This window comes from Camelus ferus, chromosome 16 (genome assembly GCF_009834535.1).
Source record: "Camelus ferus isolate YT-003-E chromosome 16, BCGSAC_Cfer_1.0, whole genome shotgun sequence".
In the NCBI taxonomy this organism is placed as follows: domain Eukaryota; kingdom Metazoa; phylum Chordata; class Mammalia; order Artiodactyla; family Camelidae; genus Camelus; species Camelus ferus.
This window is the reverse complement of record NC_045711.1, coordinates 16,589,625-16,616,509: the sequence shown is the minus strand read 5'-3', so window position 1 is coordinate 16,616,509 and position 26,885 is coordinate 16,589,625. Positions and strand designations below refer to the sequence as shown.

Genomic DNA, 26,885 nt, shown 5'->3' with positions numbered 1-26,885 from the left:
TCAAAGACAAGTGCGTGTCTCTTACACTTCCTCAGGACCTCAAGCGCTGCCTGGAAGAGCACCTGATAAAAATGAATGCTCAAACAGGGCATTTTTAGGGCGGTGACACTGTTCCATAAGATACTGTAATAATGGACATGTGTCACTATACAGTTGTCAAAGCCATAACATGTGTAACAGCAAGAGTGAGCGCTCATGCAAACTGGGTTTTGGACCACAGTGATGAGTTGATGTAGGTTCACCAGGAGCATTGCTCTGAGGCCACACGTTGACAGTCGGGGAGGCTGTGTCTGTGTGAGGGCAGGGCATATATGGGAACCCTATCTTTTCACTCAATTTTGCTATGAATTTAAAAATGCTCTAAAAAGTCAAGTCTATATATATATATATATTTTAAAAGTAAGTGCTCGGCAAATCTTTGCTAGTTAGGTTAAAAAAAGGTCAGCACAATGTATAAGAATGTATTATTCATTGACTATAGAAAAAGACTTTTTTTTAAGATGAAGTAGAGGGTTTCTTTTCTTTAAATAGTTATTTAGTTTACATTGTCTTTTGGGTGGTAATTAGGTTTAGTTTTACTTACTCATTTTTTTTTAACAGAGGTACTGGGGATTCAATCTAGGACCTCCTGCATGCTAAGCAAGCACTCTACCACTGAGCTACACCCTCCCCTCTTAGAAAAAGACTTTAAATGGTCACCTTTTCCTCCCTCTATTAAGTATTTCAAACCAATGACAAAGTGATGGTCAGACCCCCTACCTTCCCCTCCCACCCATTCCCGCGCGCGAGTGGGCATCTGTAAGAGCTCTCCCCTGTAACAGGATGTTTATTCTCCGGGTATCTGTGTTAACTGGCAGCACTAGCATATGCTAAGTGCCTGGAGACTGGAACAATCAGATGGGAGGACACCAGGGACCCAACAGCACAGGGCGAGAGTGGCTGGGCTGAGCCAGGACGAGTTTCCAGCCAGAGAGGAGGGGAGGGGGAGAGGGACATCTCAGCTGTTGAGGGGGCGGGGGAGGGCACCAGGAGGGATCTGAGGGTAAATTACTGTTCTCTAATTGTTGGCTGGGTGTGTCGTCTCCCCCAGGGAGACTACTTTAATAGACCCGTCGGCCAAATCTTGCATTTCTTCAACGCCTCCTGCAGCGATAAGCAATGTCCTAAGTGAGCTCCCTGCCCTTTAAAGACAGGTCACCTCCTTCATCTCTGCAAAAACTTCCAGAAGACAAGGCTGCCTCATCCAAACCCACAACAGAACTCAGGGCCACCGTGTAGCGCACCCCAAGAGGAGGCTTCTTCGGCCTGGGATTCCGCCTGAGCAGCGCTAGGGGAGGCGGCTTGTCAGTGACCCCTCCCCACACAGGCTGGAGGAGCAGAAGGGCGGCTTCCAGGTTGCCTCTGGGTAGGGGCAGCTGCAGACAGTGGGCACGGGGGCAGAGGGAAGGAGGGCGCCCCGGGAGTGAGTGTCCTCGAGGGCAGCAGGGGAGCAGCGGGGATGGGCTGGAGAGGGGACCGGCCCCCTGGTCTCAGCCCAGCGGAGATTCTGGAGTCAGAAGAGGGCTGAGATTTGCTTTTCCTCTCCCTCCTCACCTCTCTGTCGGAGTCTTTCTCACTTTTTCTCTTCATCCCGTCACTTGACCAGTCACATGATGGGCAAGAAGCTATTTTTGCTTATCTACTGAATTTGCTGAATCGCATTTACAGAAGTGGGTGAACTAAGGATTAAATATTCCTTTCCGTCAAAGAGAAAAGGATGGGGGGGGGGGGCGGTGAGGAGCAGGAGGAGAAAGAAAAGAGACGTGATGTTTGAAAACACTCCACTCTTCCCCGCGCAAAATAAGGCCCTAAAAAGGCTGTTTCCACGTAAGGCTCTGAAGAATTAATTCAAACCCACGTCCGACGCCACGGATGCAGGGAAGGGAGTCTGACTCCATCCTCATTGCTCCACTTAACAGAGGCAAACGTTCCGACAAGAGACAGAGATGAGCAGATAATCGGGCTGGGAAAGCGGCTCAGGACCCGCGCCCCTCCCAGAAAGGATGCGCAGCAGCTGGGAAGCCTGACTAGGCTCAGGCGGGGCGCGCCCTTCCGCCCGCCCTTCTGGCCGGGGCCATCGCGCAGGCGAGCTGCCATTGGTCTTCCGGCAGCCGCTCGGGCCAATCAGCGCGGGGCTGGGGCCCGCCGGCACCACCCACGGCGAGCCCGCATCTCTCGGTCCGGCTGAGCCCAACAGGTGAGGCGGGAGCTCGGCGCTCTACTGGTCACGTGGCCGCGGCCGGCGACCCGCGGGGCGGAGGGGCAGCCGGGCCGGGCCCTGGCCCCGCCCTCGACACGAGGCGGCGCCGCCATCTGCCTCCTCCGACCAGATGCGGGGATCCCACGCGACCCAGGGGTCGTGCTGCCTGGTCCCCGAGGCCGGCCGGCCGCGGGGCCACTTTCCGTGCGCTTGGCTGCGCGGCGGCCACCCTTCCAGACCGGGGGTCCGCGCCGACGCCCCTCCAGCTGCCAGAGAGCCAGACACGTGGCACGTGGGGCCTGCGGGGGCCATGTTGGGCACGTCTGTCACCAGCCCTTCCCTCCTGACCCGCACTCAGTGAATCAAGAGGGTGCGTGGTGAAAATTCTGCTGCTTCTCGCTTCTCTTCCCGAAGTGGTTTCCTCCCCACCCCCGGCTCTCCATTTGCTGCCACAAGCCTCCCATTTGTCCAGAACAATCTTTCAGCATTTTGTGGGTTTCTACGCAAGTGTAACCATGTTAAGTATTAGGGGGTAAAGATTTGGGAAAAAACAGGGATTGTGAATGATATGCCCCCAAGCTGCTTGATGAACGCACATGGACTCATTCACAATCTAGTCAAAGGGGTTTAAGAGAAGTGACCCCTTGGCAAAAAATAGTCTAGCTTGTGCTGAAATACAATCTACAAAACCAGAGTCTTATTTTTTAACACATTTGCTATATTTAGAAGAAATATATTTTATTCCAGAAATTTATCTGTTTTGTAACAAATGTATCAACTTAAAGTCACAGTGAATATATGTGTGTATACACAATATATACTTTTTAAATGCAGGTAGAAAACATAAATTCCTCGCTGGAAGTGCTCTGTAACCAGCTCCCTCTCCAAAGTTCTTGCACTCGATTTGTAAAAGCCTCTCTCTTCGGGAGGCAACAGTCTGCATTTCAGATTTGCTGTTTACAAACATTTCATCCACAACACAATGAAGCACATTTTTTTTATTGCCCCAGAAACTGAGGCAATTGTTAATATTTTTCAAGTCACAGAAATGTGTATTTAAAGGAAGAATTTCAGCTATATTCTAAAAGAAACCAATGTCACCCTTATCTACGTGCAGAGGAAATTAATGGAGGGGGTTTATCAGCGCTGGCAGTACTTTTAACACAGTCTCTGGGCTACAATGACAATTATTTATTATCATATTAGTAAGGTGGTCATTGCTCCTTACCTCCTAAACTTTTCCCCAAATCTGAAATCACAAAGAGAAAGCAACACACCCTAACATCAGTTTTATGTGATGTTAAGTTTTATGTGATGTTAAGTTTTATTTTGGTATAGTTTGAGATGAATAGGAGAGTTCCAACAAGGAGATCTTTTAAATATTAAAAAAAAAAAAGTTTCATGCTCCACTCATGAGAAGTTTTCAAAGATATCAGTGTCTCATTTCTTTCCAGTCGTGGTAAATGTTTCCACTGGAGGTAGACAGCATCTTGTATTCATTACCCGTGAAAATACGCCACCGACCTGGGGAGTTCATTTTGCTGGGATGCCTGACTATTCCGACAGGCTGGCGCTGAAATATCCCTTACTGTCTGAAATCACTGACTGCTAAATGAGAGAGGTAGCTCCCTATTTGGAAACTAAGTCTATTCACAGCAAAAGAAATGTTCATTATGCTGTGCCTTTGGAGTGGACATTTTGTGTTTCTGTCAATCAACTTCATTTCCATGTTCATAGAGTTGAGAGCATAAAGTATTCAAAAACCACTGACATAGAAAACGCTGGGCAGGCAGCCTTGGTCATGTATTTCAGTCCCAAAGCTTTAAATAAATGCTACTTCCCTGATTCATGACACTAGCTGACTGCTGATTTTTTTTTTTTTAAGTCCTGGTGTGCCTTTAATTCTAAATACTTTTAGTGATACAAAGGGTCATCTTCTATAATCAGAAAACCTGATATCCTACAACATGTTTTAAACAACAAGGTAGATCAGCATACATATTTGGAATGGGGTTGGGGGACATACTGATTTTTCAAAGTATCTAAAGCTTTTTCTTCAGACGAAAATAAAAACATCAAACTAGAAAATAAAAACAGAAGCTGTGACACGTCCATTTAAAATTTCAAATAATATAACTTTAGCTGGGAAGAATGTCTTTTTATAAGTATTAGTCTATATTAAATTGTAAATTTTCAATAATCAGGCTCCATTAAAAAAGCAAAATCTAGTTTAGTAGTTTAGTCAAATTATAGTATTCTATTTTGATAAATATTTTTGAAGACATGGGCTGCAACCTAATTTTTAGAGACCTGTCCAATAATAATAGCACATCATTTGGAAGATAATAAGTGTAATTTAATTCATGCATTTCAGCATTTTATTTACCTAAAGCAAATAGGTTGCTATTAAAAATTGACTATTTTATTAACTCAGAGCATCTGGGAAAACACTTATGATTAGGTTAATTTATGTTATATTTTCCCCTCAACTTGTAAAAGATTAATCAACCATTTTATGGTGTAATTTAGGTGCCTAATTGAAAACAGAGCTCAACACATGCTACACTGTCTTGCTAATAAATCTTGACAGCTTTGTAACATGATGGTTTGTATTTCAAATTGTTGCATATAAATGTAATTTTTGATCTTCACCCAGCAGCCTGAAGTGAGCTGCATACTTGGTATAAACTCCTGGACTGAGAAAATGCAATTACTTCAAAAAGGATTATCCCCTATCAGATCTTATCTTAAATTTCCCTTAGGGAAGACAGACACAGTATTTGCCACCAAGTTTTTAGAAATAGAGTAGGGAAATAGGAGGGAAGTTAGTTTTCTCAGCATTTGTTAAATTTAAAATGTAGGAGAACTTGCTGCTAGCTTTCAAGGAGGAGATTTATGGAGTTACTGGGTTTTAGATTCTAATTCTAAAAAACATCGACTCAAAGTGTTAGTTATAATTGTCTTCTGGTTAATAAGCACAAGTTTTCAGTCTTGATTTGAAGCACTGTACTTTTTTAAATGACTAAGTTCACTCCAAGAGCTTTAAGAACATCTTATTTAACCCTAAGTTCTCCCACATCGCCCAGCCTTAAAAAGGACAAATGGGAGAGAATAAATCTGGTCTCAGTGGGGGCCCTCGCTGTGTTTTCTCAGCCTTTGTACTTCAGGATATTTTTGTCATTTTAATGACTCCATTGATTCTAACTGTCCTGTGCAGGCAGAGAAAGAAAGATGCCCTGGTGATGTAGTCAGCCCCAACTAGTTATCACCAACTGCGGATGTCCGAACTCTCCTGTTCTGAAGCGGGTTTTCTTTTAAAGTGAATGACGAAGAGTGAAACCCTCACTGAGGCCACTCCAACTTAAAAAACAAACTCAGTTTTGAACTCATCATATAAGACCAACAACATGTTTTTGTCACTTAAGTGAGTGAGAATGGCACAGAGTGACCTCTGGAGGAGGCATGCCTGAGTTGGTAAATCAGCTTTGCCATTTTCTAGCTGTGAGACATTGGACTGGTTGCTTAACCTCTCTGGGCCTGTGTTTCCTCATCTGTAAAAGTACCTACTTCAGAGGATGGTAATGAGGATTAAATTTGCTAATCCTGTAAAACTGGAAACAGTGCCTGGCACATAGGGAAAACATTCGGTAAGTGTTAGCTACCAACATTATTAAACCACACACACACACACACACACACACACATACACACACGCACACACACACACAAAGAGCACTTTTTTTTTTCATGTGGCCACAGCACTAAAGTGTCAGCTTAGTTTGCACAACCAAAAATGGAAAGAAGAGTCAAGGTGGGGAAGGAGTTTCTGACACTGTAAAGTCTAAGGAATATTTCTATATAAAAAATAGTAATTACACAATATTTGCCTAACTTAAATCCCAAACTGAGGTCATTAAAATTTGTGAAAATGTACCAGACTTAAACTAAATCAAAAAGAGAAACTTATTAAAGAATCTATGTACTTCATTTTTGATCATTCAAAGTTTAAATCACGTTGAAAGCCTACATGTGCAGGTCGGGTGAGGCTGGCATGTGTGAAATTCTCCTGGACCACTTCCCCCTGTTTCTCAGACACCATCACCCCAGTGCAACAGACAGTAAGGGCTACTTTCACCAGAAGTCCTGATCAGGCATCCATGGGGTCCTCACAAGCACTTGCTAAGTTGGGGAGGCCTGATTCAAGAGGGAGCTGGATAATGAACCAGAAAAATAAATCCAGAAGAGTTTTAATCCCAGACTAAAACAAACTTGGGTTCCAGAGCAGACGCGCTGCCCAGCCATTTGATTTTCACAGCCCTTAGGGGAGCGGCAAACCTGCCCTCTGGCCGGTAGTGAGGTCAGCTGGGCAGAGCCACCACCACAGTGAGCTCCATCCCTGCAGGGTCCCTCCCGTGGGGGCTGATGGCTTCCCCTTACTCCACGTGGAAGGAACTACAATTAACTTGGGAAACGTGTAAATCCGCCCAGGCTCCGGGTTACTGGTTAGGCCCCTGGCAGGGCCGTGTATCAGTCGATGAAACCCAACAACAACTCTTTCGGACAGAACCAATCTCTCTTTCCTCCGACCGACTCCGATGACGATCCTCGGATTCAACCATCCGTGCCTGTGCTGTTTAACGCCCTCAGAATGTTTAAATGCCTTCAGAATGTCTCCCCTCTCCTCTTTTCTAGCTTTGAGGATTTGTTTTAACCACTTGTTTCTGAACTGCAGTTCTGGCTAATTATTGTTTATGCTTTTCTGCAATCTGCTGCCTGATTGCACAGACGGAGCGGGAGATGCCAGGGAGCGCACCTCTGGGCTGGCGGACAGAACTCGGGGAGACGGGCGTGGGGGGTGGGGGGGTGGACACCGGATTTTAGGAAAAGCCTTCAGGGTCAGGCTTCTGCTCCCAGTGTGGTCTGCTTTTCAAGTTAAAACGGCTGCCTTCAAAATAATTAAGTCCACACATTCGCCTAGACATTCAGAATATTCTAAGTTAATTAAAAGTTTTAATTAAGCAGATGGTATTTAAAAGATTTTTTTCTTTGAAAAAAAAAATCCTTTAACCCTGTGGCCACGGGAACGCAGTTTCTGGGGCGAGCGGCCGTGTCTGCAGTTCGCTCTTTCCGCCGGCGCTCCGCGCCGTCACCGCCGCGGGCCCTGGGCCTCCGGGCCGGACAGTCCGGCTCATCAGTGGAGGGAGGTGGCTCGGGAGGAGGACGAACTTCCCGCCTCCCGCCGCCCGGCAAAGCCCCCGCGTCCCCCAAGCCCAGCTGCGCGCATCCCAGCCCCAGGCGCCGGGCCCACCCGAAGCTCCGGGGCTCGCTCCCGGCTGCAGGCGCGCGGCCAGCGTTGCCAGTGCGACTTCGTTCTTTATTCAACGTTTTTGAGTCAATCAAGAGGAACGTGGCAGGTGGAGGGCGGCCGTCTAAGAAATGGCGTGAATCTTCCTGTGGGGATTTCCGCAGCCTGCCCCAGGTGCTTCTAAAACCGCCTGACACTCAGGATTAACTGATTTTCCTGCCAGTTCCTCCCAGCCCGGCTCCCAGTGCGCCCGATCTCAGACAATCCCGGCCTCTGGTGGGTTCTACCTGGAAGCGCGCTAGTTACAGGCTACCATCCGGGCCTCCGGAATCATCACCCCAGGAGGAGGAGCGGTGGCAGAAGTCATGGCAACAATACAATCCATGACAACAGCTGCCACTTAGAGAGGCCCGCATCTGCCCGCCGGGCACCTGGCTGCGCCGCGGAGAACATGCTGCCCACTGCGCAGATGAGAGCACTGAGGCCCACGCGACCAGCGAGCTGCCAGGGCTGGGACGCGGATCCAGGCGTCTGGCCCCAGAGCCCTCATTCGCATCAGCCGGAGTCCAGGGCCCCGGGACGGTGGGCAGGGTGACTGTCACGGCTGGCTAAACCTCAAGACTTGGGCAACTCCTGACAATAATAAAAACATTAGGACAAAGGGGAAGGGGAGGGAGAGGCTGGGAAGAGAGCGGTTTTAATCCACTCCTTCGGACCCCTTTTATCTTTCAACCGTCCCCGTCCCCAAAGAGGGGATAGGGGCAGGGAATGGGGTTCGGGTGGAGCCTCACCTTTTGTTTTCCGAAGTCTCCAGCATCCTGCAGGCTAACTGGCCTGGAGGGGTTCCCGGGACTCCAGAGAGTCATGACTGTGGGGATTGGAGGTGGTGGCCGGGGACAAGGGGCAGGGGCCGATCGGCGATGAGATTTCCGAAGGCCGGTATCTGCACCCCCTGCCCACCTGCAAAACTTACCAGCAACTCGGTCAACCGACAGCTCAGCCCAAAGACAGCAGGAAGTACTGGGCAGAGGTCGTGATTATGACCCCGAGGGGCTGCTGTCCCTTTGGAACCGGACCCATCACCCAACACGAGAACTGAGTTTCCAGAAGCCCGGACCTCTGCGCAACCCGCATTTCTCAATCAACTGGTCCCGACTATTCTTTGAACCCCGAAGTGTCAAGTACGCTCAGAGACACGCGCCCCTGCCCTGGCTGTTTGTGTACCCCGGCCGGGAGGCGGAAACCGGCAGGCCGAGCCCCGGGCGCAGAGAAGCCTTCAAGGCCGCGCGCCGCTCCCGCCGGCTGCAGTGCGCGCCTTTGCCCGACAGGGACCAGCACTGTTCCACGCGCCGCGCGCCGCCCGCCGCCCGCCCGCCGGCTCACCCTCCCTAGCCCAGGCTGCTCGCCCGTGAAGCGGGTCTGACCCTCTTAGAAAAGTGAACAGCCTCCACCGGGCTCCGCAGGACGGCATCGCTCCCACCCCATCTCCATTCGGGCAGCAGAAGCTGCTATAGAAGTTGGTCTGGAGCAGAGAGGGCGACCGGCGAGGCGCAGACCGCCCTGGATCCGAGAGGGAAAATGAAAAAAAGAGCAACGCTGGCTTGATTGGTTTGGGGCACGGCCACAGAGGGTTGCGCGGTTCCCTGAGCGCCGTCCCAGTCGCTGCCCCACTTCTTTGGGGAGAGATTGCCTGATTAATTATAGGGCATCGAGGGCCACTGAGCCGCCAGGGCTCCTCGAGAAGTTTCCCTGGGCTGTGGCGAAAGCAGAGCCCAGCGCACCCCGTACCGCGCGGTCCTTGCTCGGACCCTCCCCGCTCCGGTGGCCCGAAGCTGTGCTCCCGTCACTCCCCCAGCACAGGCCACGTCTCCCTCCTCTCCCCGTCGGGATCGCGGCTGGCGCCTCTGGCTCTGGCCCTGCCGGGGAAACTCACCGGTACCAGGCGAGGCCCTTGTGGTAGCTGCGGTCGAAGAAGTGGGGCTCGGCGCCCACGGCGCGCACGTCAGGGTGCACGCGCAGGAACTCCAGCAGCGCCCGCGTGCCGCCCTTCTTCACGCCGATGATGATGGCCTGCGGCAGCTGCTTGCTCCCGGACCCACTGAAGAAGCTGGAGATGGGGCTGGGGGAGTCCGGCGCCTCGGGACTCTTCTCCTCCTGGCTCCCGGCGCCCACCGCCGTCTCCCTGCCGGCAGCCAACGGAGTGGCTGGCGCCGCCCGGAACGGCAGCCTGGAAGGAGGCCCTTCGGGACCCGCGGCCAGGGCTGGCGGGGCGTGGGCGGTGCGGGACCCCGAGCCCAGCAGCAGCAGCCCGGGCGCCGCGGCGCACGAGCCGGCGCACGAGTACAGGAACATGTAGAGCCAGATGCAGAGCATGGCGAAAAGCAGCGCGAGCTTCCTCCTCACCAGTGGCGGGGGTGGCGGCGGCTGCGGCAGGAGCCGGCCGGGGACATCGAGGCAGGATCGGCCGCCGCTCAGGCGCTGCCCCATGCGCTGCCCGCGGGCGCGGCGAGGGACATGGCTCAGCACATGGCGCAGGTCCCTCCGGAGCAGTGAGCGCGGAGAGAGTTCCCTGGACCGCGGGAGGTGCAGTTTATTGCCCTCGCGCGCCCGTGGCCGCTGCTGCCGCCGCTGCTGCTGCTGCTGCTGCTGCCGCTGCTGCTGCTGCTGCTGCTCTTCCCCAGGTGGCGGCGGCAGCTGTAGCGGCGGCGGCTTTTGACATGATGCCCGGAGGAGCCGCAACTGGAACGAAAGTCGGGTGGTGGCAAATGCCGGCCAGGGGCTGCTCCTGCGGCGCGACGCCGCGCTTAGGGCCAGCAGAGAGCCGCACTCCCGAGTCCTGGCTCCTCCAGACGGTGTGCACCGCGCGGCCGCTCGCCGGGGCTGCCTCCCCGCGGTCCTGCGAACTGAGCGCTGAGCGCAGCCCCGGCGCTTCCCCGCGGAGGCTGCGAAGGAAAGCTGCGCAGGAAGAGAGCCGAAGGCCGAGGCTGAGTGGGCGGGCTCGGACACCGGGAGTGACAGTCCGCTCCACCTACCAGAAACCCGGAGGGCCATGCAATTCCAGCCGCTTTGCTGAGGGTTCGGCAGCCAACCGGGTCCCGGAATGTGGGGGTGTGGAAAGGGTTTGGGGCGGTGGAGAGCAGTCTGGGGTTGCTATTGGCTGAGAGGCAAGGGGCGGGCTCAGAGGGACTAAGCCCGGGGTCGGTGACAGGAGCAGCTGGTAGGAAGGATGCTGGAGAGACCCAGCGCTGGGAGAGGACCGACCCGCGAGTGCTGCGCTCCGGCGCCCGCGCGCACTTCCGCACTCGCTCCCCAGGAGCCGGCCTTGTGTGGGGACGCGAGTCCCCATCCAGATGTTTCGCAGGCGGGATCCTGGTGGGTTTTTGTCAGAAGTAGGGAGGGGGTGGAGGAGAGTCAGGCCGGAGATGCCCGCCCACCCCACGCCTTCAGGGACTGGCACCTCTTTAGGAAGTAGAAAACGCTGTCAACTTTTTTTTTTTTTTTTAACGTTTAAAATCTTTCCTTCTCAGTCTTTGTAGGAGTTGATCTCTCTCGGGCTGCCGGTTAACTGGGGTCAGCGTAAACTATCCTCAGGAAAAGTTCTTCCGTCGCTTCCCAAACTGCCCGAGGAAAGAAAGTTCGGGGGAAAGAAGGAGAATGTAACGGGGAGATAAAAGCTAAGGGAAAGTTTCTCGGTCGAAAAGTGACTGTGAAAGTCACGTACAGAAAGTTTTGGCCGGTTATGAGTTTGTCGGGGACGTTAGGTGAAGACAATGTTCTCTTCCCTTTCCCCTGAATAAATATCGAAGCCAATACACTCACCTTCATTTAGGAGACGGTTTGGTTTGCTGACCTGTTACGCGAATTAAGTATCGTTTTTTCCCACTGATTTTTTCCCCTAAGTCAAACATCAGCTCGCAAATCGATCCCTGAGTTGCACTTAACAAAGTCCACTCCGAGCCTCTCCCCCAGGGTCTCTGCAAAGTGACCCGCCCGGGCGGGGCGGGGGCCGCGCTGCTGCGTTCCTGCCCCGCGTTCCGGTTGGAAGCGCGGGTGTTCACCCCGGTGGCGCTCAGGAAGTTCTGGATGCCTGCGACCCGGCCCCGGCGGGGACAGCGGGCCTCCCACGTCCGGCCCCGCGCGGTTCCGGGACAGAGCGTTCCTTCCGATCCCGACCCCGCGCCTGGCCCCGGACGGAGCACGGCCCCCGCTGCCCTCCCGGTCCGCGCGGGCGGGCGGCGGAACTGGGGAGCCCCGTTCCCCTGCCGCGCTGTGCCCGCGCGCCTCGCTCTCCTCCCGAGGAAGCGTCCGGAGTCTCGCAGCTCCGTCCCGGGAGTCCAGTTCCCCTCCGTGGGCAGCACACCGAGAAAGCCGGGCGGCCGTGAGCGCCTCGGGTTCGAAAATGTGCCCGAGAGCGGCGGCGGCCATCCGGCGGGGTTTGGGTGACCCTGCAGCCCCCACGGGGTCCCCGTGCGCAGCTGTGCTCCTGGTAACTCTTGAGCCCAAGACCTTTTCTACAGAACGGCTGAGGGGGAAGTAATTTAGGGAGAGAACTTCCTCCCCATTTGCATTCGCGGGGAGAATTTCTTTCCAGCTCTTTCCCCGGCCCTCCCTTGGAAGCGACTTGTTCACCCTTAGTTTCTAGTGAGATTAATTTATTGTTAGTTTATTTTAAACTTCTAGAACATGAGAATACATTTCTGCCCATTAGCTTAGCCCGACTCCCCCCCCCCCCCAACTCTGGAAAAGTGAGAGGGAAAACGTTAGTGTCTCCGAAGGGTTTCTTCAAATTCGTATTATTTCTGGGGGAAATGAAGTCACTGTCTCCAGTCTTGAGGCGGCTTCAGGTTTGCTGACTTCTGTGGACTTGGGGGGAGGGTGGCAGTGGCGCACGATTTGCGCGTGTTCAGGCGAACTGCACCTCCCACGTGGCTGACTTCAGGCCTGGTTGGGTGTGACTGTTACACTTGTTTTTAAAAGGGTTTTGATGATTCTAGTAAAAATGGCCCCTGTCCTGAGGGTTAGCAAAGTTCAGTGTAAAGGGAAATACAGTGAGCGAGTCTGCTGGATGTATTTAGGACTTTTATTTTTCCGGGGTGAAAGGAGGGAGAGAGTGGAAGCAAAGACGTGGGCATCAGGAATTGCCTGGGGAGTTCCCCAAGCCCAGCGCCCCCGGGCCAAATCGCCGACGAATCCACCCGAGCGTACTGGGTCAGGAGCACCGAGCAGAGCGCGGCGCGGGGCTCTGCAGTAGGAGGTCCGCAGTGACCCGGACCTAAGCAGCTCTCGGTGGGCCGTTCAGCGGGGCGGAGCGGGCCATGCCCATGACCTGGCACTTTGGCCCTTCCACCCGCTGGGCTCTGGAGCCCCATGATGCGCCGCGAAACCTCCACGAGCGGCGGGCGCTGCAGGCTTCGCCCTCGGCCAATGCCATCTCCCCCATCGTCCCATTCTGCGGATGCGGAACCCGAGGCCAATCTGCACGGAGCTGCTGGAGAGTCTGACCGTGAACACAGTTTGAGCCTCTGCCCTTAACCTTTGCTCAGCAGTGCGGGGTCCCCCACGCGCGAACCTGGCCGTCAGCAAAACACGGCCACCCAGACCGGAAGAAAGGTTTCCCTTCGATAAACTTATTCAAAAGTTTTGTCCTCAGGAAACCTTGGTAGAAGAGAATTGAATGTCGGCACACTTGCAAGGTTTGTTTTACTTTGGTTGCGCTCACCTAATGGGGTGCTTGGCTAAGACCTGTGAGGCTTCTAACCTGGCAGGCAAGGGACAAGCCGCCTCAGGAGCCATCTCCTGTCCCTTTTCCCCCAGGTCCCGCTGCCAGTGACCCGCTGTGCGACCCCAGTCGGGTCACTCTCTGGCCCTAAAATTCCCTCATCTGTATAGTAGGGCACTTGAACCAAAAAATCTCCGCGATCTTTCACCCCTTAAGTTTCTCTGGTTCTGGGCTCGAGGCCCTGCCGCCCTCCGGCTCCCCAGGGCCAGGCCCACAGCTGTTCCTGCAAAGACCGCCCTTCCCGGGCTACCTGAAGTGGCCCCAGAGCCTCCGTTCCTGTCACCGGAACCCAGGCCCCACCCCCCCCAACACCCGCCAGGTGCCCCTGCAAGGCAGCCCCTGGGTTGTCAGCTGCAGGCTGGCTCTGCCCTGAGCCCCGCGGCGCCCAGATGCCCGGCCGCAGGGGGGCGCCCCGACGGCTGCGGGGGTGGGGTGGGGTCGCGGGGGTCCCAGCACCCAGAGAAGGGGACCTGCCTCCTGCGCGCCCCAGGGCGGCAGCAGACCCAAATCAGAAATTCCTTGTAGGAGTGGGCGGAGGGCTCCACCGCGTGGAAACCGCTTCCCAGGCCGTGCTCCAGCTGCTCCTCACCGTGGGACGGGGCACCCACCCGCCCAGGGTTGGACCCGCCGCCCGACGCTGGGGCTCCGGGCAGCGCGACGTCGCAGGAGCGCTCCCGCGTCCCCAAAGAGGGGTGCCTGCTCTTGTTTTACGGATAAATAAGTCTGGTGCCCAGACTGGTTTGGTGGCTTGACTCCCCAGGAGTCAAGGTCGTGCGCTGGTTCCAACGCCCTCGCCCGCCCACGTAGCCCACTGCTCTGGACCCGAAGCTTCCCTTGCCCGCTGGCCAACGGGGGCGGGCGTCGTGGGAAGACTGCGGACAGGGATTGACGCCTCTGGCTCCCTCTTGGCTGGGTCACCAACGGCAAGACACAGCTCCTGTAGGAAGTCCTCTCCACACAGCCTCGCTGTCACCAGGTTCTGGAATGGCTGTCTCCCAGGCCTAGGGTAGTGAGGACGCCTCCCCTTACCGGCGCCAAGGCGCGTGCTGTCCCTGTGTTCTCCCTCCAGCATCCCTGTGAGCAGCTCCTTTAATTGCACTCTCGGCTCATCACCCAGCGGGAGTGCGCCATGTGTTTCCTGCCAGGCCCCTGACTCCAGGGCTGCGTTATTTCCCCTGATCTGGTTCCCAACCACTGCTGCGGGAAATTCAGTAAGCTTGTCTTTGTCCTCATTTGTTTTTCAGAAGGACTGTATTAGTCGTAATTCTTTGAGAGTTTAGACAATTATTATTCTTACTACCCATTTTTTATTTAATTCATAGGCTTTATTTATTTTTTAGAGCAGTTTGGGGTTTACAGAAAAACTGGGGAAAATATAGAGACTTTCCGAGATGCCCTCGCTCCCATTCCCACAGATTCCCTCATTATTAACATGTCATTGCTGTGGTACATTTGTTACTACTGATGAGCCAATATTAACACGTTATTATTAACTACAGCCCACAGTTTACATTAGGGTTCAGTCTTTGCGTTACACAGTCCGCGAGTTCTGACAAAGGTATAATGATGCGTATTCACCCTCCAGTACCAGACAGAATAGTTCCACTGCCCTCAGTGTATTCTACGTATCGCTCCCTCCCCGCAAGCCCCCGGCAACTGCTGATCTTTTAACTGTCTCCAGAGCTTTGTCCTTTTCCAGAATGTCACGCAGTTGGACTCACACAGTATTTTGCCATTTTAAACTGAATCCCGCAACATACGTGAAAGGTTCCTCCATGTCTTTTCCTGGCTTGGTAGTTCAGTCCTTTTTATTGCTGACTAATATTCTGTCATCTGGGTGTATCACAGTTTATCCATTCACCCACTGAAGGACATCTTTCTTGCTTCCAAGTTTTGGCAACTATGAACAAAGTTGTTATAAACGTGCATGTTTATTGGCCCAGTTTACAGGATGGCAGACTCACCTGCAGCAACACAGATGGGGCATCTTCCATCACTTCAATATTTACTTTTAAAAATCGAACCAAAATCCAGATTCCCTATCAATGCCCTTAAAATCCTGACCTACTTGTATCTGTCTGCCATCACAATGGGACCTCCCCTGCCCCATTTCCACCAGCCATAAGGGCTGACAAACACCCACAGGGACGGGTCTATACTGAAACTCGGCTTCTAAGACTGCTTCTTCCCTCGTGCAGAGAGAGCAGGGCCGGGAACGGGTAGAACCACACCCAGGAGTGCAGGTGCCCTACTGTCAATTGTCCAGGGAATTGAAGGAGATTTTGAAGTAGCAGGTGGCAGTCTGAGAGCCTTCGAACCAGGTTCTACTTACTTACTGGCTAAAGAGGAATCTTTTTTAAATCGAAGAGACAATCTTCACAGGTACCTGGGGGTGGGCACCAGTGGCTCTTATAACTTATCTCCCAAAGGTCTGTATACAGTTAGCAGATATTTCAAATTGATTCCTCTTAAAGGGGCAGGAAGAAACTGGACATAGTATCGTGCAGACCGACAGCCCCAGACTGGCTAAAGTCACATGGGGATTTTTCTCAAAGCAAACCAGTTGAAATATAACTTGCCACCCTTCTAAATCTTGAGACACATTCACCCTGGAATTTTGCCTACAGCCAGGTGCCTGTTTTTGAGAATAGTCACCAGGTTCTCCAACCTGCTTTTAATAACTGCAGAGGCACACTATTCCTTAATCTGTTCCGCATCCCAAAGGCTGCAAGTTCCAGAAGTTTCCATGCTCTGCTCCGCTGTCCTTTATTCTCACCACTTACGTGACTCCACATTCACTTCACTGTTGATGCTTTCGCCCCTCTCATTTCTGTCCATTCTTTTCCACTTTCCACTCTTCCTCTCTCTGGGAAATCACCTTTGTAACCTATTCCTCATTTTCAGTCCCCAGTAGTCACCAAACAGGCTGAAGTAACAGATAAGTGAATTTCCCGGCATCCTAATCACTGCCCCGCCCCTTGCTTTGCTAAGTGCAGTATGGAAAACATGGCCCTACAAGGAAGATGGTTCCTGTTGCCTTCCATCAGCACTTAAGTAACATCTTAACTTTGAGCTTTTGGGAAACCTGTCTGAAATAGGAACACTTGGTACTTTTTGTGAAGTTAAAGGCGTGAGTATAAAATAATGATGATGACTTTCATCAGCCACCCACGAAAATTAGTTCTGTTACTGAAAAGCCGGCTTTGTCTCCATAGTCGTCTGCCCACCCCTTAAATGTAAAACTGCCTGATTTCAAAACTTACTGGAAAGCTACAGTGATCCAAACAATGTGGTACAGGCATAAAGACAGACAAACAGACCAAGAGAATCAAACAGAGCCCAGACAGGGAGCCCACCTTCTTATATGTGGTCATACATTTTCAACATGGGTCCCATACTGTTCAATGGAAAGGACAGTCTTTTCAGCAAATAGTTCTGGGGAAAATGACAACCATGAAAGAATGACGCTGGGTCCTTACCTGACATCATATACAGAAATTAACTCAAAGTAGATTAAAGACCTAAATTTAAGAGCTAAAATTATCAAATTCTTTTTTTTTTTTCTGGTGGAGGAGGTAATTAGATTGATTGACTCTAATGGAGGAACTGGGGATTGAGCCCAGGACCTGCTGCATGCTAAGAACACACTCTACCACTGAGCTATATACCATCCCCTCAAAACGATCAAATCCTTAGAAGAAGACAGAGGGGAAAAATTTCATGACCCTGGATTTGGCAATGACACCAGCAAAGGGCAAAGTGCGATCCTCCGGGTAGTCTATGACCCTCGGGCAGAAAAAAGGCCACGGCTACTGCGAAGTGGGTGCAGGACTGCAGATCACAAGCAGGTCAGACCTCATCAAATACAGCAGTGAAGAGTCTTTGCAGATGAGAGAAGACACAGCACAAAGCGACTTGAGCCCAGAGTATCGACTGGCTCACGTAAGTGGGAAGTCCAGGCAGCCTCAGGCGCTGCTACAGTCAGGGGCTTAGACAGAGCCGCCGGGAACTGGCCTCTCCCCGCTCTTTGCTCTGCCTTCCCCTGCGGTGGCCAGTTTCTCAGAGAGGCCGTCCTCGGGGTGATAAGACGGCAGCCAGCCATCCCGCGCTTATGTCCCTATAAGGGCAAGTCCAAGAGTTCAATTCCAAGTCCAAGACCTGATGCTCAGGATTATGCGTTGGACCACTGGACCCGTCCTGGCCCAAAGGATGCAGCCCTTGCCCTGATCAAGCCCAGGTAAGGTGTCACCTGTAGTACCTGGTTAGAGTCGGCCCCATCCAAACCCTGTGGGCTGAGTGCAGAAGAGGGGGTCCTGCACGGGGAATCAGGGTGCCATTAAAGGAATAAAGGTGAACAGTTGGCTTCATGTCAAAAATAACAAGGTGTCCACTACACGGATTTTTAATCTGTGCGTATTTGAGAGTAATTCTAAGATGGCGGTTCTCACTGGGGTGTGATTTTGTCGCAGGTGGACACTGGCAATTTGTGGGAACGTTTCTGGTTTTCACAACTGGGAGATGCTACTGGCATCTAGTGGCTGGAGGCCAGGGGTGCTGCTGAGATCCTAGGATTTTATAAGACACCACTCCATACCCCAAAAAAGAATTACTTGACCCAAAACGTCAGTGGTGCTGAAGATGAGAAACTCTGTTCTAAGACCTAGAATGCAGCCATGGGATCTGTGACCTGCCTCATCCAAAGGGAGAAAAAGATTTCTGTCCAGTTCTGCTGGGAACACTCCTGCTCCTGAAGCTTAAGAAACCTGTTGGCCCCTAAAGATGGGTAAGAGGCCCCCGAGGCATCCCTGCTTCCTTTACCTCTTCTGGGGCTGGAGCCAACCTTCCAGCCCCTCCATCTGTGAATCAGGAATTATAATCATTGAAGGGACCGTGTTAGGTCCAAAGTAGTTCAGTGGGAAAGTTCTATAACTCTAGATTATGGGCAACAGTTAACACGCCAGACGGTGAGCAGCGGCCTGTGCTCTGGGTGACAACCGGCCAGGTGGCTCAGCAATTCCCATCAACTCCATCTGCAGTGTTTGGACGAAGGTGCCCACCCGTCTCCACTGACTGTCCTTTTGTCCACATGGGCACCAGGGTCAGAGCTTCTGAAGCACATCCCTTGGGGCTCCCAGTGGTACCCCTGTGCCAATGATGTGCATCGCAGGAAGGCAGGCAAAGGACCGTGAGATTTCCCTCATGTTGTCAACTGGGATGCTATTGAGTGCAGATGACTGAAAGCCTGACTCAGATTGTTTTTTAATAATTACTAGTTTTATTGAGTGTTTACTATATGCAGAATATTTTATAAATTGTATCTATTTTTTTTAATTGGAGTATAGTCTGTTTACAATATTGTATCAATTTCTGGTGGACAGCATAATGTTTCAGTCATACATGTACATGCATATATTCCTTGTCATATTCCTTTCATTATAGGTATTTTGGTGCAGCCATTATGGAAAACCATATGGAGAACTAAACTCCATTAAAAAACTAAAAATAGACTTACCCCATGACCCAGCAATCCCACTCCCAGGCATATACCTGGAGGAAGCTCTAATTCAAAAAGGCACATGCACCTCAGTGCTCAGATTGTTTTAAACAATAGGCAACAATTATTTCAATAACAGTAAGCCCAGAGGTCCTGCAGACCTATGCAGAAGACTGCAGGTTTCCTCACGTTTTACTGGTCAGGATCAAGTCGCGTGCTCACCCCTACACTGACTCCTTGCGAGTGAAATGGGATTACGCTGGTCAGCTTGGGAGCCCAGTCACCTGGAGCAGAACAGATGCAGGGTGTCTGCCTGGTGACCACTGTACGCAGTTAGCAGAGGGTGCTCGCTGACCCTTGCCAGGAGAAGTTGCCCTCCCTGGTGTCACAGCAGGTCCGGACTGTTGCTAAGTCCTGTCCGAGACCATCTGCGAGTTGGGATCACAGTGGGATTGCAGCCATCGTTGGTTATAAATAAAGAACCAGCTCAGGACAAGCCACAAGGGTGGGGCTGAGCAGGCATTTCTCTTGGTAGTGATCTATTAAAGAGCTTCCTCAAGGGAGAGCATAGGCGGAATGTTTAAGACCAACAGAGTTAAAAGCAACTTCGTTTTTGTCTGTCCAGCAAGTCTTTGGAAAGTAGCCCAAACGCTGAGCTCTCGTAATCCTGTGGGCTGAGTTCCAAGACACCAAAGGTGACACCTGACCAGCCATTACACTATAATGTAATGAAGTCTTCCGACGCCCCAGCCAGAGATGGAGGGACCCCTGCTCGCTTTGGTTCAGGCAACTCTGCATTTGAGGGGCTGTCGTTTGTGGTCCATTCCAGGTACCCACCACCTTCTTCAGGGGCAGGAGAGTTTATGAGGGAAACTACGTAGCAAGGGACTTTGGCAGCTAAAAGTTTTCACATTTGTGGTGCAAACACAAATGAAAAACAGTAACCCTCATGAAGGAGCACATTTATGTGCAATTCGTTGTCCTTTATTAATTTTTTATTATTACCAATCACTGAATAATCTAGTCCCAATCTTGAATATCTTGCCTTGAAGTCGGGCCCCTGCAGACCAGAGCTCTGTAATTCTTCTCTGATCAACACTAAATGCCCTTCAGGCAGCCTCTTTGAACTTCTCGAATTTCTTTCATTGACAAGCTCCCAGTTGCGACATCGCAGTAAAGGGCTTCCTGTGGACATCAGGGGTGCTGTCCCCCAACTCTGTCAGCGTTGCCCTCAGAGAGAGCAGGCGGTGAGGGCTGGTCCCCCCGTGGAACATTCTGGACACAAGGTGAGAGATTTGTGAGCTGGAGCATCTGAGTGCTGGCGGGAGACCTTCTAGGCCTCTCTCTTTGCCACCGTAATCGGCTACATTCAGGGTGATGACCAGTCTGTCGGTATGGGTGCCAGGGTCACCCACGGCTCTGGTTGGGGTCACCTGTGGCCTCTTGTCAGGGTCTCCCGTAGCCCCTACCTGTGACCCTGGGGGGAGCAGGACTGTGGGAGAGGTGGAAAACAGGAGAGGACTTGGGGCCTGGGGTGGCGGGGGCAGCATGAAACCCGGGGAGTCTGGGGCTGGCTTGGGAACCCCCACAGAGGGGGACAGGTTGGGGGGTGCCCCCCTGGTTCCCTGCTGTACCCAACAGCCAATTAATTTTCACCTTTTCGATGTTGGGGGCTTTGAGTCCATCACTGGTCACATTTGTTTCCTAGTGAAGCAGGCTCAGGGAGCAGATGGACCAGGGTCACAACTGAGGGCCCAAAGGGGGTGGCCCTCTGCTTCTCCCGTGGCCGCAGAGAACTCAGCCACTGACACCATCCTACCCCCCCGAGACCCGGCTAATCGCAGATCAGAACCGGCTAATTCCTTCTTCCCGAGCCGTCCCAGGCTCGGTGTGTCACAGCTGTCTGCCGGGACGCCGGGGGCGCGAATACATATGTTAGTGCCTTTGATCTCTGAGCACAGTGACGTAGATTTATCAAATGTTTGCCTCTTTCTGCCTCTTTGAAAGGCTGATTTATAGGACGCAGCCTTAGCCTCCCTTCCTTTCTTGAAATACGAAGTGTTCGTGAGTAGCCGGGGTAATATTTAATATCCTGCCAAGGAGCCTTTCGCTCAGGCTGACAAATGAACTACATCCCCACCAAATGGCCCACATCTGTTTGGGCTCCTCTTTTTGACTCAACAAATTAGCATTAAAATGCCTCTCGGAGGAAGCCAAGTGTCCCTTTCTAGATGAGGGAGCACGGACAATTCCAGGGAGAGGACCACTGCCCTGGAGCGGGCGCCCCGTGTGCGGCTGTTTCCCTGTCCCTCGGTGTCTGGGCAGGAGCCGGGCTGCGGGCTGTGGGCCAGGGGGCACGGAGACCCCGGCTGGTGGGGAGACGCCTGGCCCCCGTGGCCCACCGGAGCGTAGGGTTGGGGTCCCATGGAAAACGGACCTGCCTGGCCCATTCCTGGGTCTTTAATCCAAAGGAGTTTTCCCTAATCGATTCCAGAGGAAGTGTCTTCCGAGAAGCACTTTCTCTGGAGAAGAAAGCGCTGGGTTGGCGGGTGCGGATGCAAGGGCTCTGCGGGAGGAGCTGCCCTCCCTGAAGAGGGCGCCGGCCTGGGAAGTCCCGGGGTGCGGCTGCCTTGGCAGTAAAACGTTCTGGGTTTTCACCTTGTTAGTGGCCTTGCAATGAACTGACCTCAATCAGGGCCTGTATATAAAGGAGATCTTTCTTCACAACGAGTCGGGGACCACAGGTGTCATATGGTCGGGACAGGCTTGCCATCCTGGTTATGGGCAGCAGTGTCTGAGGGTCTGCACAGCAGCTGGGGGCTGTCTTTGCTGGGAGCCCTCTCCCGGGGCCCACGCCCTCAAGCCCTGACCCCAAGGCCTCTCTGAAATACCAAACTACAAGGTGTCTCCCCTTCATCCAGCCCTCTTACCAAGTTTCTCAAGCCTTCATTGTGGGAGGGGATGGCTGTCCCCTGCACACAGGCTCTGACTTGAAGCAGGCTGGCTGCATTAAGAACAAGCACAAACCCTAAGTCAGGCCAACCAGGGCCAGCACCCCAGTTCCAAGCCTTCCTCTCCCCCTAGGTTTGAACACAAGCTGTCTCCAGTCACCCCTCCCGCACCCAGAGACAACCACTGTTTCAGGGTCTTTGTGTTTTCTTCTAGAGCTACGAAGGCATGGGAGGTTCGACTCCTTGTTCACTGCTGCACCCCTGGCGCCTGGCCCAAGGTGAGTAGTAATGAAATATTTGTGAATAAAGGAATGAGTCATTGTTTAAGGGTTGTCTGCTTCTTAAGGGGAGAGAGTTTGCCAAGAGTGGTGCCAACAACAAGTGGAGAAAACACTCTGCCTCCTGGATCAAACTGTGCCTGAAGCCAGATGCTTCTGGACCTTTCAACTATAGGAACCCATACATTTCTTCTCATAAGCCAGTTTCACCTGGGTTTCCTGTCACTTGCAGTTACGAACCCAAACTGGTACAGGAAGGCTGGTTAATGGTTAACTAATGAGGACGCACTGTGCCATGAAATTAACTGTGAATTTTTCTCCCAGTCTGGTTCTCTGTAGATCATCCATATTTTGGAAGTGAACAAATGCCAATTGGCAGTCAGAGAGGCCTGGATGAAACTCAGCCACAATTTAGGTAGGTTTTAGGGTGAACAATCCCATTCTTATTTGGAAAGTTAATTTAGATGATCTGGGTGAAGAGGCAGGTGGATTATTCAGACTGGAGAGACTCAGTAGGTGGGGAGAAGCAGGGAAGGAGGGCATAGTTCCCGCTCTGGAAACGTCCGGGCAGAGGCACCAGACCCCAGCCCACCCTATCTAGCTCAGGGGTCAGTGGGCTGCCTGTATTGGGGGGCCGGGTTGTGCGTGTACAAGGGGCTGGGGGACAGGCTGAGGCTGTTGGGTCCCCCACAGGAGGTGAGAGTGGCCATCCAGTGACCACAGGCAGAGGAGGGGAAGGGATGTGAACCATGGAAGAGGCCCCTCAGGGAAGGCACCACCTTGCCTCCCACGCCAGGACCCCAGAATAGCCCACGTTTGGCCTCCCTCTGCCCTGCTTCTGCCCTTCCAGCCTCGTCTCCCCGAGTCTCCCAACTACCTTTCATGCTGTGGCCTGAGCCTTCTCCCTACTGTGTTCCTGCCCTGAGTGACTCCTCGGGGCCCCCACTCCCTGAGGATGAAGTCCCGGCACCTGTGAAGTGGGCTCCGTCCGGTCCCTTGGCTTCTTCAGTCTCCGCTCCAGACCTCCCCTGCCCGCACAGCCCCGCCACCGCCACGCCACGCCCCTCGGGCCTCTGACCCGAGGCTCCCGCTCCGCTCTGCTCCCACCCCCACATCTGGCCTCACGGCCGGCGGCCCACCCTGAGCTCTTTCCTCTGGACACGGGAACACGGCTGAGGTGATGCGCTGACACCAGACTGTCCCATAAAGAGAAGAGGGGTATGTGGGGCATGGGAGGGCCTGAGCCAAAGCAAGAGGCATGGGAACCAGGATCAAGAAGAAGATGCCGCGAGGGCAGCTGTGAGCGAGCCAGGCGGCCCTAGGCGGGCCCTGCGGCCTGGAGGTAAGACCTGGGCTGGGGGTTCCGCAACTTTCCCCGTCAGCACCTCTGCTGCAGACGTTGCGGCCACGAGCATTTCCCCAGCATGACTGATTGGCCACGAGGCAAGTCTGCCGCGAAAGATAAAATACCTGACTGACAGTCTGGTCTCACCTGGTTGATGTGCACCAGCCTTCCTTCCAGTCAGCAACGTTACTGATGGCTTGATGGAGTGGACAGACAACGGTGATTTGCTCCAAGAGCTGGTTTCTTATTTTGAGGCACTCTGCATTGGAGGGGAAGAGGCCGAGGGCCTAGAAGACGCAGGATGGAGCCCACAGGCCCCGCAGGACTTTGCAATGTCTGCCGGAGGACAGGTGACAGTGTGTCCGGGGCACACAGCTGGGAGAGGGCTTCACGACACGAGACAGGGCTTAGGTGCAAACTCAGATCCCAACAATTGGAAACCGATACCTCTCTTAAGGAAGGAATAAATTTCAGCAAAAAATAAAGTTTTTACCAAACGAGGAGACGGGCCAACAAACAGAAAAAGAAAAAAAGGATAATTCTATGAATGAAACACTTGGAAGACAAGAGTGTAGGTCCAAGCATGAAATAAAGTCAGACATTTGCACAGTATTGCCATGAACCTACACATGTTATAGATGTATTCAGAAATTTAGATTTTGTAATGAAACCTTTTTAATTCTGTTACTCATTTCTCATGTTTCATTGTGTCCTTTTTAAGGTCTTTTTTTTAAAAGCCCAGTAGTTTATCCTTGGTTTTTTTGGGGGGGGGGCAGGAAGGTATTTAGGTTTATTTATTATTATTATTGTTATTATTTATTTACTTATTTAATGGTAGTGCTGGGGATTGAACCCAGGACCTCGTGCATGCTAAGCACACATCGCACCACTAAGCTACACCCTCCCCTCCCAATGTCCCTGGGACTCTCAAATTCTGGGGAAGAGACTGGGTGCCCTTTCTCTTCCCTCCCTGGGGACTCTCTAGAGAGTAAGCTCTTGGGGGCTGGGGTGGAATCTGGGTTCATCCCTTTGTCCCCCTGAAGGCCTGGCTCTTGGCACCCTGGACGGCTCAATGGATGACAGAGAAATGGCTGTTGAGTCAACCTCGCTGATGCTGTGTCCAGGTTGTTGGTCTGGCGGTCGAGGCTGGAAAGGGCGGCAGGGGAGGTGGGGGGGCTTGTTTGTGTTCGCCCGGCTAATGCTCCCGGGATTGTCTGTCTTGTCATCTGGCCCCTCTTTCGATGTCTGCGGTGGGGTGGGGTTACTCACTCTGCTCTGCTTCCTCCTAAACTTCCTCCTTCCTACCTGCACCCCTGTCCCAGCTCTGTTCCCGGCTTTGCTTTAGTGAGAGGAGCTGTGGGTCTGGAGCAGTTCCAGGAGGTGCCCCGGGCTGCTGTGTGCTCAGGACAGACTGGCTTTGGCCCCACCTTCACCCACCCAGTCCTCCTGACCTTCTGTGCACCTGTGGTCCCCATTCTTTCTGCCTTCACTTCCCAGGCAGCCCCCCTAACTTATGAGCCTGGGTTAGGGTTCCAAGCACATAAGCTGATCTGGGTGTCTGTGCTAGACCTCACCCATGGAGGTGGAGCTGTGCTCACACCAGCCGGGAGTGAGTCAGTGAATTCAGTGGAAGGCGATTATGGAAGATGGAGCCAGAGGAAACTTGTGGCCTAGAGAAACGCTGGCCAAGAAGCTGACCTGGCTAAGAACTCCCTGCTGCTCAGCATCTGAGCCCAGGTAGCCTTGTAGGTGGAGAAAAGGGGAAAACGCACCACACTTCAGAAAACAAAGACCAGTGACGCCAGGAAGAAATGATAGTAACTCAACTCCAGTAATTTTCTTCACAAAGCAGGTTGAAAGCTGCGTCTGCCCTGGACTCGGTCACGTGGGGCATGTGCCAACCTCCCCCTCCCTCACGCTGATCCTCATGGAGCAGAGACGACTGTTCCTCCAGCTCCAGCCCCTCCCTTAATGCCACCCGAGGGAGCATCCACCACGTGGTCACCGACCGAGCACCTTCTGTTCTAGGTGCCCGTGCATCCAGCCATAGAGGTGGACGTTTCTGCCTTATTGAGCTTACGATCTGATGGTGCTGGTGGGGAGGCAGGGAGACCATGAATGGACAGGTGACACCTGCAGGCTGCACGTGGACAGGTGCCCGTGGAGAAAACCTTTCTCCCCTGAGTTCCTCCTGCAGTGGAGCCAGTTACAAGTGTCCCTGCGCCTGCAGTGTGCTGGGAAGGGGGTGGGTGGGTGATGCAGGACTGAGCCCCTGGGTCCAGCTGAACTCAGAGGAGTGGGCTCCAACCACACTGGAGTCAGCGAACAGGAGGAGCTTTGCTTCAGTCCAGGCACTGCCAGTGGGCAGGGAAGTGCTGAGTCCCAGCGATTTTCTTAGCAAAGCAAACAGGAGGTTAGGATAGATGGAGAAAAAGTAGACTAAATGATCAGAGGGAAATTCAACCTTATACATACTCAGGGCAAAACACAACCTCCAATAACCTCACTTTTCTCCCCCAGGATGAGGGCGTGGGGCATTCAAAGCATATTTAAAGTGCTATGAGGGTGTTTTCACTGGGCAAGACAGACCCCACTTTTACGCCTGGAAAGAGAAAGCAGGCCTGGGAGCAGGCAACGGCGCCCCTCACTGGGGGCCTGCAGGAGCGGGCCCTTACGCGAACTCCGGTTTTACCCTTAACTGATACAGTGGTCTTACTAAAGGGAAGTTGGTGCAATTTTCCCAGAGTTAGAAGGAACACTGTGTTAAGAACCATGTTTTCTGAAAAGCTAATTAAGGAACAGGACCTGACCCTTTTCCTGTCATCACTTTGCTGTACTATGAGATAGCCAAAGTCCAGTGTAACCCTGTTTCAAAGCTCAAGGCCCTTCTCCTATGAAGGTGGTCCCTTCTGTGTCCAGGCCTCCAGGCCTAGTCTCGACCTTGCAGCCTAGTGGCCTGAAGGACCAGGTGACGACTCTGCAGACTTTCTGGGCTGGTGTTACGTGGGGGGAGGAAACACTAGGGTGAGCAAATGCAGGCTTTCCTATCTTTGACCTCGAGTCCCCACGAGGCCCTCTGCACGCACATGCTCGTGACCCCCGAGAGCCAGGTGGCCAGTATTTCCCAGAGACCTGCCGAGGGGCGCTTGGAGCACACCGGCTTCACCACCACCACCCACCCCCGGCCCCGGGAAGTGCTGGAGGGAGGCGGTCAGCGGTTAGGGTCAGGGTCAGAGCCCCGGGCTGTGGAGAGGTGAAGCCCCAGGACGTCAGGAGTCCCGATGCTGGGGGCAGAGAGGGTCACAGAGTGTGAATTCCACATTCCTGTGGGGACACGGGGGGACCCAGGGGTGTTTGGGAAGGTGGTCATCTGAACACAGGTGGCCCCGGGGACGTGTGAGGACCCGCAGGGGGTGGTCAGTGAGGGGTTCCTGTGGAAGGTCCCCGTCATGGGGTCTGAGTGCAGGGGAGCTGGGACGTCATTTGTCGTGCAG

At 53.0% G+C, this 26,885-nt stretch overlaps 1 protein-coding gene and 1 long non-coding RNA gene across 2 annotated transcripts in view; one reads left to right on the top strand and one right to left on the bottom strand.

The window, feature by feature from the left end:
* Nucleotides 1-10,906, bottom strand: part of LOC116669330 (heparan sulfate glucosamine 3-O-sulfotransferase 3B1) — a 40,596-nt gene extending 29,690 nt beyond the window's left edge. Inside the window, exon 1 of the mRNA XM_032498838.1 lies at nucleotides 9,478-10,906. Coding sequence (XP_032354729.1) covers nucleotides 9,478-10,595 — 1,118 coding nt within the window. The 5' untranslated portion in view covers nucleotides 10,596-10,906. The remainder of the gene's footprint in view (nucleotides 1-9,477) is intronic.
* An 11,074-nt stretch (nucleotides 10,907-21,980) lies between these two features.
* LOC116669329 lies at nucleotides 21,981-23,352 on the top strand. The gene is made up of 3 exons (XR_004326695.1): nucleotides 21,981-22,046; nucleotides 22,371-22,461; nucleotides 22,897-23,352. It is a non-coding gene; the product is annotated as an uncharacterized LOC116669329 (long non-coding RNA).
* The last annotated feature ends 3,533 nt before the right edge of the window (nucleotides 23,353-26,885 follow it).